The 16,605-nt window shown below is 37.7% G+C and overlaps 1 protein-coding gene across 4 annotated transcripts in view; it reads left to right on the forward strand.

Annotated features, from left to right (window-relative positions):
* FOCAD (focadhesin) overlaps window positions 1-16,605 on the forward strand; it is a 334,210-nt gene that overhangs the window by 210,251 nt on the left and 107,354 nt on the right. For all 4 annotated transcript variants that reach the window (XM_066257344.1, XM_066257347.1, XM_066257346.1 and 1 more), the window contains exons 16-18: window positions 7,454-7,588; window positions 9,864-9,914; window positions 11,460-11,543. In XM_066257344.1, the coding sequence (XP_066113441.1) occupies window positions 7,454-7,588; window positions 9,864-9,914; window positions 11,460-11,543 (270 nt within the window). The remainder of the gene's footprint in view (window positions 1-7,453; window positions 7,589-9,863; window positions 9,915-11,459; window positions 11,544-16,605) is intronic.

The following is a 16,605-nucleotide window of genomic DNA, read 5'->3' on the forward strand; positions in this document are numbered from 1 at the left end:
TTATTTATTCATTTATTATTTATTATTTTTATATTAATTGAATTTATTGGGATGACATTGACTCGCAAAACCATGCAGGTTTTAAATATACAAATCAGTATAACACCATCTGCACCCTGCATCATACACCCTCCTCCTCAAGCAATGTGTCTTTCTCTTCCCACTTTCCTTTCCTCTGCCTACCTCCACCTTGTCTCGCCTCCTTCCCCTCTGGCTATCGCTGCACTGTTGTCTGTGTCTATGTGTTTTATTTATTTATATATGTGTGTGTGTCTTATGACTAATTCCTTCACCTTCTTTCGTCCAGTCTCTTCCCTTCACCCGCAACATCTGTCCATCTGTTCCATGTGACCCAGCCTCTGTTTCTATTGTGCTCATCAGTTTACTGTGTTCATTAGATTCCACATTTGAGTGAGATCATATGATATTTGTATTTCTCTGACTGGCTTATTTCACTTAGCATAATCATCTCCAAGTTTATCCGTGCTGTTGCAAAAGGTAAGACTGCTCTTTTTTTTTTTTACAGCCATGTAGTATTCCATTGTGTAAATGTACCACAGATGTTTTATCCACTCATTCACTGATGGACACTTGGGCAGTTTTTAGATCGTGGCTATTGTAAATAATGCTACAATGAACATGAGCATGCATATATTCTTTCAAATTAGTGTTTTGGGATTCTTAGGATATATTCCCAAAAGTGGGATCACTGGGTCAAAAGGCAGATCCATTTTTAACTTTTTGAGGAAACTCTATACTGTTTTCCATAGTTGCTGCAACATTCTGCATTCTCACCAGCAGTGCATGAGGGTTGACTTTTCTCCACATCCTCACCAGTGTTAGTTTGCTGATTTATTGATGATAGCCATTCTGGTAGGTGCGAGGTGATAGCTCATTTTGGTTTTAATTTACATCTCTGTGATAATTCTTGACATTGATTATTTATATGTCTATAGGTCATCTGTATGTCCTCATTGGAGAAGTTTCTATTCAGATCCTTTGTTCATTTTTTAATTGGATCATTTGTCTTCCTGGTGTTGAGTTTTATAAGTTCTTTATAAAATTTGGATCTTAACCCCTTTTCAGATGTATCAGCAAATATGTTCTCCCATTCAGTTGGTTGTCTTTTCATTTTGTTGATGGTTTCTTTTGCTGAACAAAAGCTTTTTAGTTTAATGTAGTCCCATTTATTAATTTTTTCTTTGTTCCCCTTGCCTGAGGAGATTATTGGCAAAAATACTGTTGCAAGAAATATCTGCGATTTTTAAATTTAATTTAATTTTTCCGAAGTTAGAAGCAGGAAGGCAGTCAGACAGACTTCCGCATGTGCCCAACCAGGATCCACCCGGCATGCCCACCAGGAAGGATGTTCTGCCCATCTGTGACATTGCTCCATTGCAGCTGGAGCCATTTTAGCACCTGAGGTGGAGCCATTGAGCCATTCTCAGTGCCCAGGCCAACTTTGCTCCAATGGAGCCTTGGCTGCAGGAGAGGAAGAGAGAGACAGAGAGGAAGGAGAGGGGGAAGGGTGGAGAAGCAGATGGGCGCTTCTCCTGTGTGCCTTGACTGGGAATTGAACCCGGGACTTCCACACACCAGGCTGACTCTCTACTGCTGAGCCAACCAAAATCATATCTGTAATTTTATTGCCTGTTTTCTTCTAGGATTTTTATGATTGTACCACATACATTTAAGTCTTTTATGCATTTTGAGTTTATTCTTATGTATGGCATGTTTTTTTGTTTTTCTTTTTGCATGTACCTGTCCAGTTTTCCCAACAGCATTTCTTAAAGAGACTGCTGTATTCCATTGTATGATCTTGCCTCCTTTGTCAAATATTAATCGACCATAAAGGTGTGGGTTTATTTCTGGGCTTTCTGTTCTGTTATGCTGATCTACATGCCTGCTTTTATGCCAGTGCCAGGCTGTTTGATTACGATGGCCTTGTAGTATAGTTTGATATCAGGTATTGTGATACCTTCAACTTTGTTCTTTTTTCTCAAGATTGCTGAGGCTATTCAGACTCTTTTATGGTTCTATATAAATTTTTGCATTATTTGTTCTAGGTTTGTGCAATATGCTGTTGGTATTTTAATAGAAATTGTATTGAATTTATAGAATGATTTGAGTTATAGTGACATTTTAATAATGTTAATTCTTCCTATCCATGAACACAGTATATACTTACACTTATTCATATCATCTTCAATTTCTTTATTTAATGTCTTTAATTTTTTTTAAGTAAGCATGTGCACATGCATGTGTGAGAGAGGAGACAGAGACAAACACAGACAGACAGAGAGGAAGGGAGATAGATGAGAGACATCAACTCATAGTTGCAGCAATTTAGTTATTAATTGATTGCTTTCTCATACATGCCTAGACTGGGAGGCTCTGTCCTATAATTTTCTGAGTACAAGACTTTTACCTACTTGGTTAAGTTTATTCCAAGGTATCTTATTTTTGTTCTTGCTGCAATAGTAAATGGGTGGTTTCCTTAATTTTTCTTTCTGATAGTTCATTACTGGTGTATAAAGATGGCCACTGATTTCTGAGCATTAATTTTGTATCCTGCTACTTTGACTAATTTATTTATTATATCTAGTTGTTTTTTGGTGTAAACTCTAGAGTTTTCTTTGTATAATATATTGTCATCTGAAAATAATGACAGTTTTACTTATTCCTTTCCAATATAGATGGCTTTATTTACTTATTTGTTTGTTTATATTTATATATTTATTTATGAGAGAGAGAGACAGACAGGAAAGGAGAAAGATGAGAAGCATCAACTCGTAGTTACAGCACTCTGAGTTGTTCACTCATTGCTTCTTATAGTTGCCTTGAAGGCGTGGGGGCTCCAGTTGAGCCACTGACCCCTTGATTAAGCCAGTATGCCTGAGTTCAAGCCTTTGTGTTCAAGTGACCCTACACTGAAGCCAGATGAGCCCACACTCAAGCCTGCAACCTTGGGGTTTTGAACTTGGGTCTTCAGCATCCCAGGTCGACGCTCTATCCACTGTACCGCCACCTGAACAGGCTTGATGGCTCTTATTTCCTTGTCTGATCTGATTGCTGTGGTCAGGATGTCCAGTACTATGTGGAATAAGAGTGGTGAAAAGGGGCACCCCTTTCTTGTTCCTGATCTTAATGGGATTGCCTTTAATTTTTACCTATTGAGTGTGATGTTGGCTGTTGGTTTATTATATATGCTCTTTATTATGTTAAGGTATGTTCCTGTATTTCCACTTTGCTGAGAGTTTTTATTATAAATGGGTCCTGGATTTTATTAAAGTTTTTTTTCTGTATCGATTGATACAATCATGTGATTTTTATTCTTCATGTGTTGTATCACATTTATTAATTTGCAAATATTCTATCCTGCTAGTTGTTTTTTCTGATTCTAGCTTATATTGAACTCATATATCATTACATGTTTTTAATTTTTTTGTTGTGACCTCATTTTTAGAGGGGCTCATTTTATATTTTTGTGCAAATCATTAATGTGTTATGGGAGTATCCTTTGAGACTGGTCCAGTTGCCTTCACCTCACTGTCATTATTCTATTAATTTTTCAGTTCCAGTGGTTTCTAGTTCAACCGTTATACTGAAGGTACTTCCCTTCAAGAGTGCTGGTTTATGTGGGAGGTCTCAGTTCCACCTCCCACCTTGTGTAGGCTTCAGGCTCTATTTCTTATTTCCGTGTGAACATTTAATCACAAGATATTAGGTTACTGAAACTGATACAGTTTTTACAATACTTCAGTACAGGTATTTGCCTCTTTATTTCTAGCCCTGGGTAATACCACCCCCCTTTTTTTCCTTTTCAGCTCAGCTATAAGTACAGAATTTTCTTCTTTATCAATCATTTCAGTTGTGGCCCATAATATTGGTGGAACCAGAAGTCAATCTGTTTTCTGAAAACAAACAAGTTATTGGGTAATGTGCAGAACAAGGCAGGACAAGCCAGTAAAGGTTAGGACTGTGAGAATGACTAATCTGATATCATTTGACAGATCTCACAGGTCTAAAGGCTAGTGGTTAGGAAATGGACATAGCAAGAGAACTCCAGGTTGAATCCAAAGAGCTCTCGGGGCCAGAATATCTAGTCATGAATAGCCCAGGTTTGAGAAGGTCAGAGAAAGCATCCTTCTTTGTTGGAGGCCTCCCTGTTCCTGATTATGTATGTGCAAGCTTAGGTTTGCAAATATTTTCTGCAGGTATATTTTGCTTAAGCTTAAGGCCACCATTTATGGCTAGATTCTAGAATATTTTCTCACAGTCTGTATGTAGACTACCATTTCTGGCATTAGTTTGTAAACTTTCTAGGAAGAAGACTTTTGAAAAAAGTTTTTGTAAACTCTTGAAAATAGTTGGAGGATGTAGCCTCATCTCCCATCTAGCAGGCATGGAAAGGGCAAGGTCTGTTTTGTATTTCTGTAGTTGGTGGCCAGAGATCTTTTTTGTTTATCTGCAAAAAGTGTCAGAACGTCTGTGAGTCCATACTTCCTCCTTGTATTTTAGTTTTAGAAACATTAGGGTGACAAAGCTCTTGTTGACCAGCCTCACATTGGAGTTATAGTGCTTTTTTCCCCTGGTTTGCAGGATGTTTCTCTCTGGATCTCTTTCTATCAACTCGAATCAACCAACTCAAATGGAACTTTTCAGCCCCCATCTCCTGCAAACATGGTCCCTTTTCCATTTTACCTCTTTTTACACTGTTAATTTTATTCAGGCAGGTCTGTAGGCCCAAAATATCTCATTCTCCAATTCATTCTCCAAGTTCTTTTAATTCTGAGTCTCTACTTCCGATTTACCATTCCTCAGGTTCCAGTATTTAAGTACTGATAATCTGTTTTATATGTGTTACTGTGCCAGGTGGTGGGGAATGAGAACTATAAGGCATGGTCATTGTTTTTGAAGAATTTGATATCTAGTTGAGGAGACAATTTGCATTCACAAAAAGAGTGAACAATTCTAGATGATATATAATTAAATGCTAAATTGGGTGACAGAGTTGTACGTGTTAGAAATTGGAGGAAAGAAAGCTGAAATGAGAGCTTGAATTGTAAGAGAAAACTTAATTGTGGAAGTGGGATTTCAACTAGTTCTTGAAACAACATAGATTGGAATTGGATAGGCATTTAAAGTGAATAGAAATCATGGGCAATTAGTGAGTATACTGAGCATAAGATTTTTAGAAAACTTTAAGGCTATTTATGTTTTAGGGACTAGTGAGAGATAGAAATTAGAGTGGTGGATGACTGCTTTGACTTTGCTAGAAGAATCTTTTAAAAGTAATACTTTAATTTGATTCATTCCCCAATTCAGAGGCTTCTTTTTTTAAACTTCTGGTACAAACTGCTTTGGTTCTGACCCATGAACCTTGCTCACTGGTTCTCATACTTTTTGTGCCTACAACTTGTTTTTCTGTGTGTGTTTTGGCTTAAGCTTTCCATTTCTTGGTGGTTTATCTGTTGATTTCGGTCCATTTTTTCTTCAAGCCCCATCTCAAGACTACCCGCCTTGTGATACCCTCTCTGATGAATTCCCAACTGCCGATACCTTTCTTCCCTAGATTCCTCATGAAACTACTTTCTGTTGCATATAATTCAAAATCTAATCATACCTTTAGTTTTCCGATGATTTAGAATCACATACACTTCTTATTTCAATACATGCTAAGTTCTTCAAAGAGTTAGGTTATGTTTTATATTTTATTGTTTCTCTTAGTATTTTATAGTGACTACTCTGGGTATATACTCAATGTCGAATTGACGGCTTTTTTTTTTAATTTTTTTTTTGTTGTATTTTTCTGAGAATTGACGGCTTTTAAGGAGTTGGGTTTTGTTTTTGTTTTGTTTTAATTTCAAGTACTAATGATTTGTAATATTAGAGCTACTTTCTTGTATACATGTGCCTACTGTCATGCCTGATACTAAGGACTGCCTTTACTTATTTCGTGTTACTGGAATCCAAATTTATAGTGAATCCTAAGTCAACGTTTCTTCTGTTGTTCTGTGGAAAGTAGAAAATAAGAGCAAAAGCACTCAGTCCAAGTTTTCTGAGATGCTTTCCTGTCTTCTCCTTTGAGCCTCTCCTTAACCTGTGTCCTTAAGTACATAATATTCATTTATCTTTGACAGCTTTTCACTGACTACCTCTTGTAGCTTTTCTAAATAATTTGTGTATAGATGGAGATAAATTGTGTGTGTTAATTTAAGTTTAAGAGAAGAGATTGGAGTATTTTAGAAAGATTAATCCTTGTTTTACTCTAATTGATCTATGTTGGCACTGGTCCTGCCTGAGTTTTAAAATTTTTTAAAATATCTATAGGTGAAGAAATTATCTGTTGTGGTTGGAGTTGAACTTAAGAAGATACTTGAATATCCATAAAACCAGACATTAAAATGAACTAAGAACACTTTGTTTAAAGAAATGGGCTTAAACATTTTTGTTGGGGTTTAGTTTTATTTATTTTTTTTAGAGAAAGAGGAAGGGAGACAGAAAGAGAGATAGAGATACAGATACAGATAGAGTGAGAGAGAGAAACATCGATTGTTGTTCCATTTATTGATGCCATCATTGGTTGATTCTCGTATGTGTTCTGACCAGGGATTGAACCCACAACCTTAGCATGTCAAGATGATGCTCTTACCAACTGAGCTTCTTGGCTAGGGCCTAGTTTTTATTTTATCACTTGTCAGCCTCTTAAAAAATCTGAGATGACTTTTAAAACTAAGTCTTGAATTATTATTTTAAATAATTGTTCTCTTCTTTAAAAGTTTATAAGATGATTTGAGAGTATTTGATTTATATACATTAGCATCCCAATTTTCTGAGTGGTGATGTAGCAGGGCTGAAAACACACAAGAACAGTGGCTTTGTGGCTTTAGAAGTATCCTAGCATTATCTCACCCTTCTTTGTTTCAGAGACTGATTCTTCAACAATGAATATAACTAGTGTGGAACTTAATTTCATGTGTGTGCCTGCATGTGAGAGAGATTATTTTCCCTTGATTAACCAAAATAAAGTAGTAAAAAGGAAATTATATGAGGCAAGCTGGGTCTTCTTCAATAGCAGTTTATATTGGTTTAAATTTTTTTTGAGAGAAATATGTTATTAAATCTTAACTTCTAGGAATGTTCTTGTTCTTAAGTTTCCTTGTAATAAAGATAGTACTCTTGTCATGGGGATGTGAAGTACAGCGTAGGGAGCATAGTCAATAATATTGTAATAACTGTGTATGGAGCCAAGTGGGTACTGGACTTATCCGGGGAATCACCTTGTAAGTTATATAAATGTCTAACCACTATACACGACACCTGAAATTAATATAATATTGAATGTAAACTGTCATTTTAAAATAAAAAAATTTTTAAAGATAGTACTCTTTACTAATGGCTTCACAGGAATTGGGATTTGTTAAGCATTGACTTTTTCTTTGCCTCACAGGTTGTTTGTATTCGCTCCACTTGGAATGCTCTCTCCCCAAAGCTGAGTTGTGATACAAGACCTCTCATTTTGAAGACCCTCAGTGAACTGTTTTCTCTGGTTCCTTCCTTAACAGTCAATACAGCTGAATATGAGGTATGTGTTTGGAGCTCAAAAAATTATCTGTTTCTACATTGGAAAGGCATATGCTTTATAATAGCTTTTGGAAAAAATATTTATAATTCTTCTCAAAAGTTATTTAGCACTTTTTTTTTTTCATTTTTCTGAAGCTGGAAACAGGGAGAGACAGTCAGACAGACTCCCGCATGCGCCCGACCGGGATCCACCCGGCACACCCACCATGGGGCGACGCTCTGCCCACCAGGGGGCAATGCTCTGCCCATCCTGGGCGTCGCCATGTTGCGACCAGAGCCACTCTAGCGCCTGAGGCAGAGGCCAAGGAGCCATTCCCAGCGCCCGGGCCATCTTTGCTCCAATGGAGCCTCGGCTGCGGGAGGGGAAGAGAGAGACAGAGAGGAAGGTGCGGCGGAGGGGTGGAGAAGCAAATGGGCGCTTCTCCTGTGTGCCCTGGCCGGGAATCGAACCCGGGTCCTCCGCACGCTAGGCCGACGCTCTACCGCTGAGCCAACCGGCCAGGGCTAAAGAACTTATATATTCTCATTATTCTTCCAGTTACTTTATACCAATTTGTTCTAGTATCTGATAGGAAGGTGAATCTGAGGATTTTCCTTGGCTGGTTGGCTCAGCGGTAGAGCATCAGCCTGGTATGTGGAAGTCCCAGGTTCAATTCTTGATCAGGACACACAGGAGAAGTGATCATCAGCTTCACCTCTCCCTTTTTTTCTCTCTCTCCCCCCCTTCCTCACCTTCCCTACCCTCCTCCCAAAGTCATGACTCATTCGAGTAAGTTGGCCCCAGTTACTAAGGATGGCACCATGGCCTTACCTTAGGTGTTAAAATAGCTTGGTTGTTGAACAGTGGAACAGTGGCCCCAAATGGCCAGAACATTGCCCCCTAGTGGGCTTGATGGTGGATTCTGGTCAGGGCACATGAGGGAGTCTGTATCTTTGCCTTCCTGCCTCTTACTTAATTAAAAAAAAAGAATCTGAGGTTTTTAAAGTCCATCCATCCATTAAACAAATATTTATTGAGTATCTGCTACATGCTAGACAAGTAACTTGACCAACACTGTAGTTTCTAAGTGAAAGCTGGTTTCTAGATCCAGGACTTTCTAGCTCTATAAGCTCTATTTTTCTGTTACACCGTGCTGTCAGTCCCTGCCTTCCAAAAACTTAAAGGTTGATAAAGAAGATAGACATAAACAGTAATAATTATAACATTTGATGAGTACAATTAATCACAGTACTAAGAGACTATCGTGGTAAAAGTGACCAGCATTCTTAGGAGGAATCTAAGCAAACCTTATTTAATTGATACTATTAGAGTAACATCTTGAAGAATTAATGCAATGTTGCTTTCCACTGAAGTTTGGGGAAAACAATATGTGGAGGCAAGGAGGTATAGAAGAACTTTATGTAAGTTAGAAGGGTAAGACATTAGAAGTTGGAAGGCAATTTTATGCATAATTATTAAATATTTATCATTTGAGGAACTGAGCATTATGTTCTTTATGTTTTGGGCCTTATGGTCTAGGCCAGGGGTAGTCAACCTTTCTATACCTACCGCCCACTTTTGTATCTCTGTTAGTAGTAAAAATTTTTAACCGCCCACCAGTTCCACAGTAATGGTGATTTATAAAGTAGGGAAGTAACTTTACTTTATAAAATTTATAAAGGAGAGTTACAGCAAGTTAAGGCATATAATAATAATTACTTACTAAGTACTTTATGTTGGATTTTTGCTGAGTTTGGCAGAATAAATCTTTATAAAACAACTTACTATAGTTAAATCTATCTTTTTATTTATACTTTGGTTGCTCCGCTACCGCCCACCATGAAAGTTGGAATGTCCACTAGTGGGCAGTAGGGACCAGGTTGACGACCATTGGTCTAGGTCTTTAAGTGAAAAACACGGTCACTGCCCAAAGGTGTGTACAACCTAGTAGGGAGTGAACCACATACTAGATGCTAAAGTGTGCCATGTGGTTTATGGATGCTTGGAGAAGAGAGACTCTCTTCTAGGGCAGGGATCAGGAACAGAGGCACGAAAGGGGTATGACATTTGTACTAGGACTTGAGAGGTCGGTAAGAAATGAGTTAAGTTCCTAAATTTAGTAATCTTAAAGTGCCATTGTGTTTAAAATATCCATATCTTTAGAGTCCGTTTCTTGAGTATTTTTATTTTATGAATGATGGGTAAATACAGGTTAAGTCAATTACTAGTGGTATAATGTTTATTCTTGGTTTTATGTTGTCTTAAAATTTTGCCCCGATGTTTGTTGATTTTTCAGAATTTTAAAGTTCAAGTCCTAAGCATCCTTTGGACCCACACTCAAAACAAGGTACTGTGACAAGGGGTGCCAGTGAAACAGAACCAAGCTGGGCAAAGAACTATCAATTAAGAGTCTTAGAATAAAAAATATGGCTTCTTTGAAATGATGGCTTCTTAAATAATTGTGACTATTCATTAATTTAGGCTTTGAAAATTATTCTCAGTTTACTCTCATTAATACATTTTTACCATAAAGTGCATTTGTTACTTTGTGAAGCTGACATTTGTCTGAGAAGGAACTTTTGCCATTGTTTCATATTTCTAATGATCCTCCCCTTTCCTGCTTTGTCCCTCCCCACTAGCATCCTATCAAACAAGCAAAAATTCAGTCCATTTTTTAGAAGTTCTGTCCAATCAAGGAGTATAGAGAAGAAGGTTTGGGTGATGTTATATCTGACTCATGAGTAACAGAGCTTAGATTCCAGCAGGCCAACTTGCCCTGTTTGTAGCTCGATAATCAGAATCCAGTTTCAGCCCTATCAGACTCTAAACTCTCACACACCTTCCACTAACCCATACTACCCCGTGGGGGCCTGAGTGATTATGAGTTACTTTATTTTAATTAATTAATTTATTTATTTTTTGTATTTTTCTGAAGCTGGAAATAGGGAGAGACAGACAGACTCCCGCATGCGCCCAACCGGGATCCACCCGGCACACCCACCAGGGGCGATGCTCTGCCCACCAGGGGGCGATGCTCTGCTCCTCCGGAGCGTTGCTCTGCAGCGACCAGAGCCACTCCAGCGCCTGGGGCAGAGGCCAAGGAGCTATCCCCAGCGCCCGGGCCATCTTTGCTCCAATGGAGCCTTGGCTGCGGGAAGGGAAGAGAGAGACAGAGAGGAAGGGGGGGTGGTGGAGAAGCAAATGGGTGCTTCTCCTATGTGCCCTGGCCGGGAATCAAACCCAGGTCCCCCGCACGCCAGGCCGACGCTCTACCGCTGAGCCAACCGGCCAGTGCCGAGTTACTTTATTTTTAATGTCCAAACCAAGATAAAAATTTAGTGCTTCTGCTCTGGCCGGTTGCCTCAATGGTAAAGCTTCGGCCTGGCGTGTGGGAGTCCTGGATTCGATTTCCGGCCAGGGCACACAGGAGAAGCGCCCATCTGCTTCTCTACCCTTTCCCCTCTCCTTCCTCTCTATCTCTCTCTTCCCTTCCTGTAGTCAAGGCTCCATTGGAGCAAAGTTGGCCCAGGTGCTGAGGATGGCTCTTTGGCCTCCACCTCAGGCGCTAGAATGGCTCTGATTGCAATGGTGCAAAGGCCCACACAGGCAGAGCATTGCCCCCTGGTGGACATGCCGGGTGGATCCTGGTTGGGCACATGTGAGAGTCTATCTGTCTGCCTCCCCACTTCTCACTTCAGAAAAAAAAATGTATTGCTTCTGATCCCCCTACCCAATGCTTTTCTCTTTATTTTCAATTGGGACAGATTAACAAGTGAATACTATTTCCAAAACACTGATGATAGAACTTCGAGGTTGGTGAGGGAAGTTTTCTTCCCCCAGAATTGATGTTTAATACATGTTGTTTCTTTTGTTTTACTTTTATCCTACCTAGGACCCAGTGGTAGCAAATGCTGCATATAAATCTCTGTCACACTTCAGTGCTGGAGAGCACACCATTTTCCATCTGCCTGAACAGGTAGGCCTTTCTGCTTTGTCACTGGTGTCTGTCTCTTCACTGCTGGGTTTACCACTTCATTTGTATGCCCCCTCTTAGGATATTTGTACCTGGTGGATGTATATGTAATTCTAGATATTTTGTCTATAAAATATAAGAATTTATATTCATTATCTGTTTAATCTGTAATTGTCTTAGACTGTAGTGGTCTTAGACATCACAGATAATGAATTTAAATCTCTTTGAAGCAGATGGAAGATGCTTATATTGCAAATGAAGTCTCCTTAAAGTGACAGGGTCTATGACTGCATGCCTTCTGCCCATGGCTCATTCCAGGAGATCTATGCCACCATAGGAACCACTTTGCCATGTTAGTGTACCATCTTTTACTTCAAATCCAAGCAAGACCTGCATAGACAAAGATTTATACCACCTGTGTAGCCAGATATTTGTTTCTGATATAAAATTGAGGTGCCATGTGAAAAAGATCTTGTAAAATCAAATTCTAAGTAAGGCAAGGTTTCCTACATCATCAAGGACTCCCAAGATAATGGACTCCTAATGATGTGTAGGTCAGCCATGGAGAACTGAATGAGGAACGTATTACTGTCCTCAAGGGTTAGCACATAGTGTGACATTAGCTTAGTATTTAGACTACCATAAAAACATACAACCTTTTCTAGTATCTATCTAATATAACCAATTTTAAATTGTTAGGTTATGTCTGGAGTTAAGTGTCTGATTTCACATTTAGTGTTACTACTAATTCAAATGCACAAATGCCTTTAGTATGTAAAGCAGACATCGTTTAGAAGTTATGTATAACATTACCCAGAACCTGTCCTGGAGGCCACATGGGATCCTCGTGCATTAAAATGGGTTTTCTTTTTATTCTATATTGAGATTATATGGAGATTAGATACCCGTAAGAACCAGGCAAACTTCTGTCTATTGAATTGAATAGGATCCACGACATAAAGGGGACTGAAGGATGGGCTCTTGTAAAATCAAATTCTAAGTAAGGCAAGGTTTCCCACATCATCAAGGACTCCCAAGATAAACTGGCCACCTTGTCATGCAGTTATTATAAATGGGAAGTCTTAAGAAAAAGTGTTATATGACTCATAAAACTTAAAAAAATGAGACTTCAGACTGAACTATGGTAACTAGCAATATCCATAGCTTCTAAAAGGGCTGTGAAAGTTCTTTATTAATTTTGGTTACTGACCCCTTATCAGACATATCTTCAAATGTGTCCTCCCATTGAGTGGGTTTTCTTTTTATTTTGTGAATGGTGTCTTTTGTTGTGTAAAAGCTTTTTAGTTTAATATAGTCCGATTTGTTTATTTTGTCCTTTATTTCACTTGCCTAAGGAGATATATCAACAAAAATATTGCTATGACAGATGTCTGAGAGTCTACTTCCTATGTTTTCTTCCAAGATTTAATGGTTTTACAACTTACATTTAAGTCTTTTATCCATTTTGAGTTTATTTTGTAATTGGTATAATTTGGTAGTCTAATTTTATTTTATTTTTTGCATGTACTTGTTCACTTTTCCCACCACAATTTATTAAAGAGACTGTCTTTACTCTATTGTATACTCTTCTCTCCTTTGTCAAAAAAAATTTTTTTTGACAGAGACAGAGAGAGGGGTAGAGAGAGGAACAGAGAGAGGGGTAGAAAGAGGGACAGAACCCACGCTCAAGCTGGTGAGCCCATGCTCAAGCCAGATGAGCCCGTGCTTAAGTCCATGACCTTGGGATTTCGAATCTGGGTCCTCCAGGTCACAGTCTGATGCTCTAGCACTGCACCACCACCTGATCAGGCTGCCATCAGTATTTTAATAGAAATTGCATTGAATTTATAGATTGCTTTGGGTAGTATGGACATTTTAATGATGTTTATTCTTCCTATCCATGAACATGGTATGTGTTTCCACTTGTTTGTATCTTCCTCGATTTCATTTTCCAATATCATATAATTTTCTGAGTACAAGTCTTACCTCCTTGCTTAAATTTATTCCTAGGTACTTGATTTTTTTTGTTATTGTTGTTGCAATAGTAAATGGCATTGTTTCTTTAATTTATTTTTCTGATAGTTCATTACTAGTGTATAAAAATATCACTGATTTCTATTAATTTTGTATCTTGTAACTTTGCTGAATTCATTTATCAGGGCTAGTAACTTTTTGATGAAGACTTAAGGATTTTCTATGTACAGTATCATGCCATCTGCAAGTAGTGACAATTTTACTTCTTCCTTTCCTATTTGGATACTTTTATTTCTTCCTTTTTTGATTGCTGTGGCTAGGACTTCAAGTACTATGTTGAATAACAGTGGTGAAAGAGGACACCTCTGTCTTGTTTCTGATCTTAAGGAGATTGCTTTCAGTTTTATTTTGGCTATTGGTTTGTCATATATGGTCTATATTATGCTGAGGTATGATCCATCTATGCCCACTTTACTGAGAGTTTTTATCATAAGTAGGTGCTAGATTGTATCAAATGCTTTTTTTTTGCATCTATTCATACAATTCTGTAATTTTTATCTTTCATTTTGTTTAGGTGATGAATCAAGGTTATTGAATAGTGAATGTTATACCAGCCTTGCCTCCTTGGAATAAATTCCAATTGATCATGGTGTATGATCTTTTTATTTTATTTTATTTTTAATTTTATTTATTTATTTATTTTTTACAGAGACAGAGAGTGAGTCAGAGAGAGGGATAGACAGGGACAGACAGACAGGAATGGAGAGAGATGAGAAGCATCAATCATTAGTTTTTCATTGCATGTTGCAACGCCTTAGTTGTTTATTGATTGCTTTCTCATATGTGCCTTGACTGTGGGCCTTCTGCAGACCGAGTAACCCCTTGCTTGAGCCAGTGACCTTGGGTCCAAGCTGGTGAGCTTTGCTCAAACCAGATGAGTCTGCACTCAAGCTGGCGACCTCGGGGTCTCCAACCTGGGTCCTTCCGCATCCCAGTCCGACGCTCTATCCACTGCGCCACCTCCTGGTCAGGCGTGTATGATCTTTTTAATGTATTGCTGGATCTAGTTTGCTAACATTTTGTTGAGGATTTTAGCATCTATGTTTATCAGGGATATTGGCCTATAGCTTTCTTTTTTTGTAGTGTCTTTACCTGGTTTTTGAATTAGGAAAATGCATGCCTTATAAAATGAGCTTGTAAGTCTTCCCTTCTCTTGAATTGTTTGGAAATTTATTGATTAATAATTTTCAGTTTAGCTGTTTGAATAACTAAGGACTAGAAGTCTAGAAAACAGTCAATGTTTATATCCCAAACAAGTCCCCAAAGTCTTCAAAGACTCGGGTGACAACCAGTCAGTTTCCCACCTTAGTTTTGTAGATGATGACAGTGATATGAAACTGAGGCTCATTTTGTATTAAAACTTATTTTCAATTGTTTTAAAAGTCCCTGCCAGATAGCAACTTCTATAAGATAAAAACTAAGATTCTTTGTTGTCAGAGACTACTCACTCTGCATGAAGAGCAATTTCAATTACTCACAAAACTGAAGGTTACCTGTACACCTTTCCAGTCAAAGTGTGTTCATCTTCTGTTTTTCTGCTGTGAATACTTGTGGAATGATCTTCCAAATGAACACAGTATGAATTTCAAGTAGAAAATGAAAAAAAAAAAAGATATAATACATCATTATCAACATGGTTACATGTTTATAATCCATTTGTGGGTGTAATTCAGCTACTTTTGTTAGCACTATCCTTTAACTTTACTAAAGAAAGATTTCTTGTTGATTGATGCATTAATTTAAAACTGTGAAACTTGTTGAATGCTAACAGGCTGGTAGAACAAAAGGTGTTAAAGGAGTGGCAGCCATCAGAAAAAAAATTAGGGTTGAATAAGACATTACAACTAAGGCAATATGGAAAATGGCATTGGATAATAGAGCTGAATGAACACCATGTGAGTTTGAGATTTAAGTATCAAATTTATTAACTCATCTTTCTTGTCATTGGTTTGTTTTTAGAAAGTTCTGTGAGGTTATTGGCGATAGACACAATACGTTAGTTTAAATTCATTTGTTGGTTTGTAAAAATATTGTTAATTACTTAAATTTGGAAATCTAAAATTGGTCAAAAATTTGGTGGGCTTCTTTGAGGACCTGTTGATTCTAATGTTAAAAAATAAGCCCTGGCCAGATAGCTCAGTTGGTTGGAGCATCATCCCAAAGTGCAGAGGTTGCCATTTTGATCCCTGGTCAGGGCACATACAGGAATAGATCAATGTCTCTGTCCCCACTTCCCTTCTACTTTCACTAAAAAGAAAAAAAATCAATCAATAAAAATAGATATAAATGCTTTCCCCCTTTTAGTTTGTGTTTTTTTGTTATTGTTATTCTTTTTAGCTTATTCTTTTTAGTTTATTTATTCTTCGTTTCTGGCTTCTTTAGCACACACACAAAAAATCAACACAAAGAGAACAACCAAACAAACAAAAAAGAACTGGAAAGAATTGTTTTCCTGACAAAACAATCGGTAATGGGTAAACATTTAGGTAGAAGATTGACTCTCCTCTCTGACTTGGGTTCATTAAAAAATATTTAGTTATCTAAAAATTAAACTTTTATTATAGAAATCTTAAGATAAATTGTGTTGTTGATTTCTGGAGTTAGTTTTAGAAGTAATATAAAAGGACTCATTATGCATGCCGGGTTGATATTAATATAGAGTAACCTGTTTGGTTTTGATTTAAGTGAATGTCACTGCATTCATCAGAAGCTGTTTCTCTTTTGAAATGAATTTATGCAGATACTTGACGTGTTTCAAATAAAATTCTCTGTTTATGCACAAACTCCTGCATTTTCATAGGTTACACGCAAACGAAGGTAATTGAAAGATTATCTGGCTCAGAACCCATAGTAAGGCGTTTTGTAGTATAAGCTTTCCAGTATTCAATTTGAAGCAGATTTTAAAAGTAGTTTATCATTTTATATTTGGCTCTCCATTAAAGTTTCTTCAATAAAGCTTAGCTATAATTGGAAGGGCATAGCTGTGTTTGTACTATGGGTGTGTGTGTTTGTGCTTTAAATATATGTACAG

This window comes from Saccopteryx bilineata, chromosome 2, assembly GCF_036850765.1.
Source record: "Saccopteryx bilineata isolate mSacBil1 chromosome 2, mSacBil1_pri_phased_curated, whole genome shotgun sequence".
NCBI classification, from domain to species: Eukaryota; Metazoa; Chordata; class Mammalia; order Chiroptera; family Emballonuridae; genus Saccopteryx; species Saccopteryx bilineata.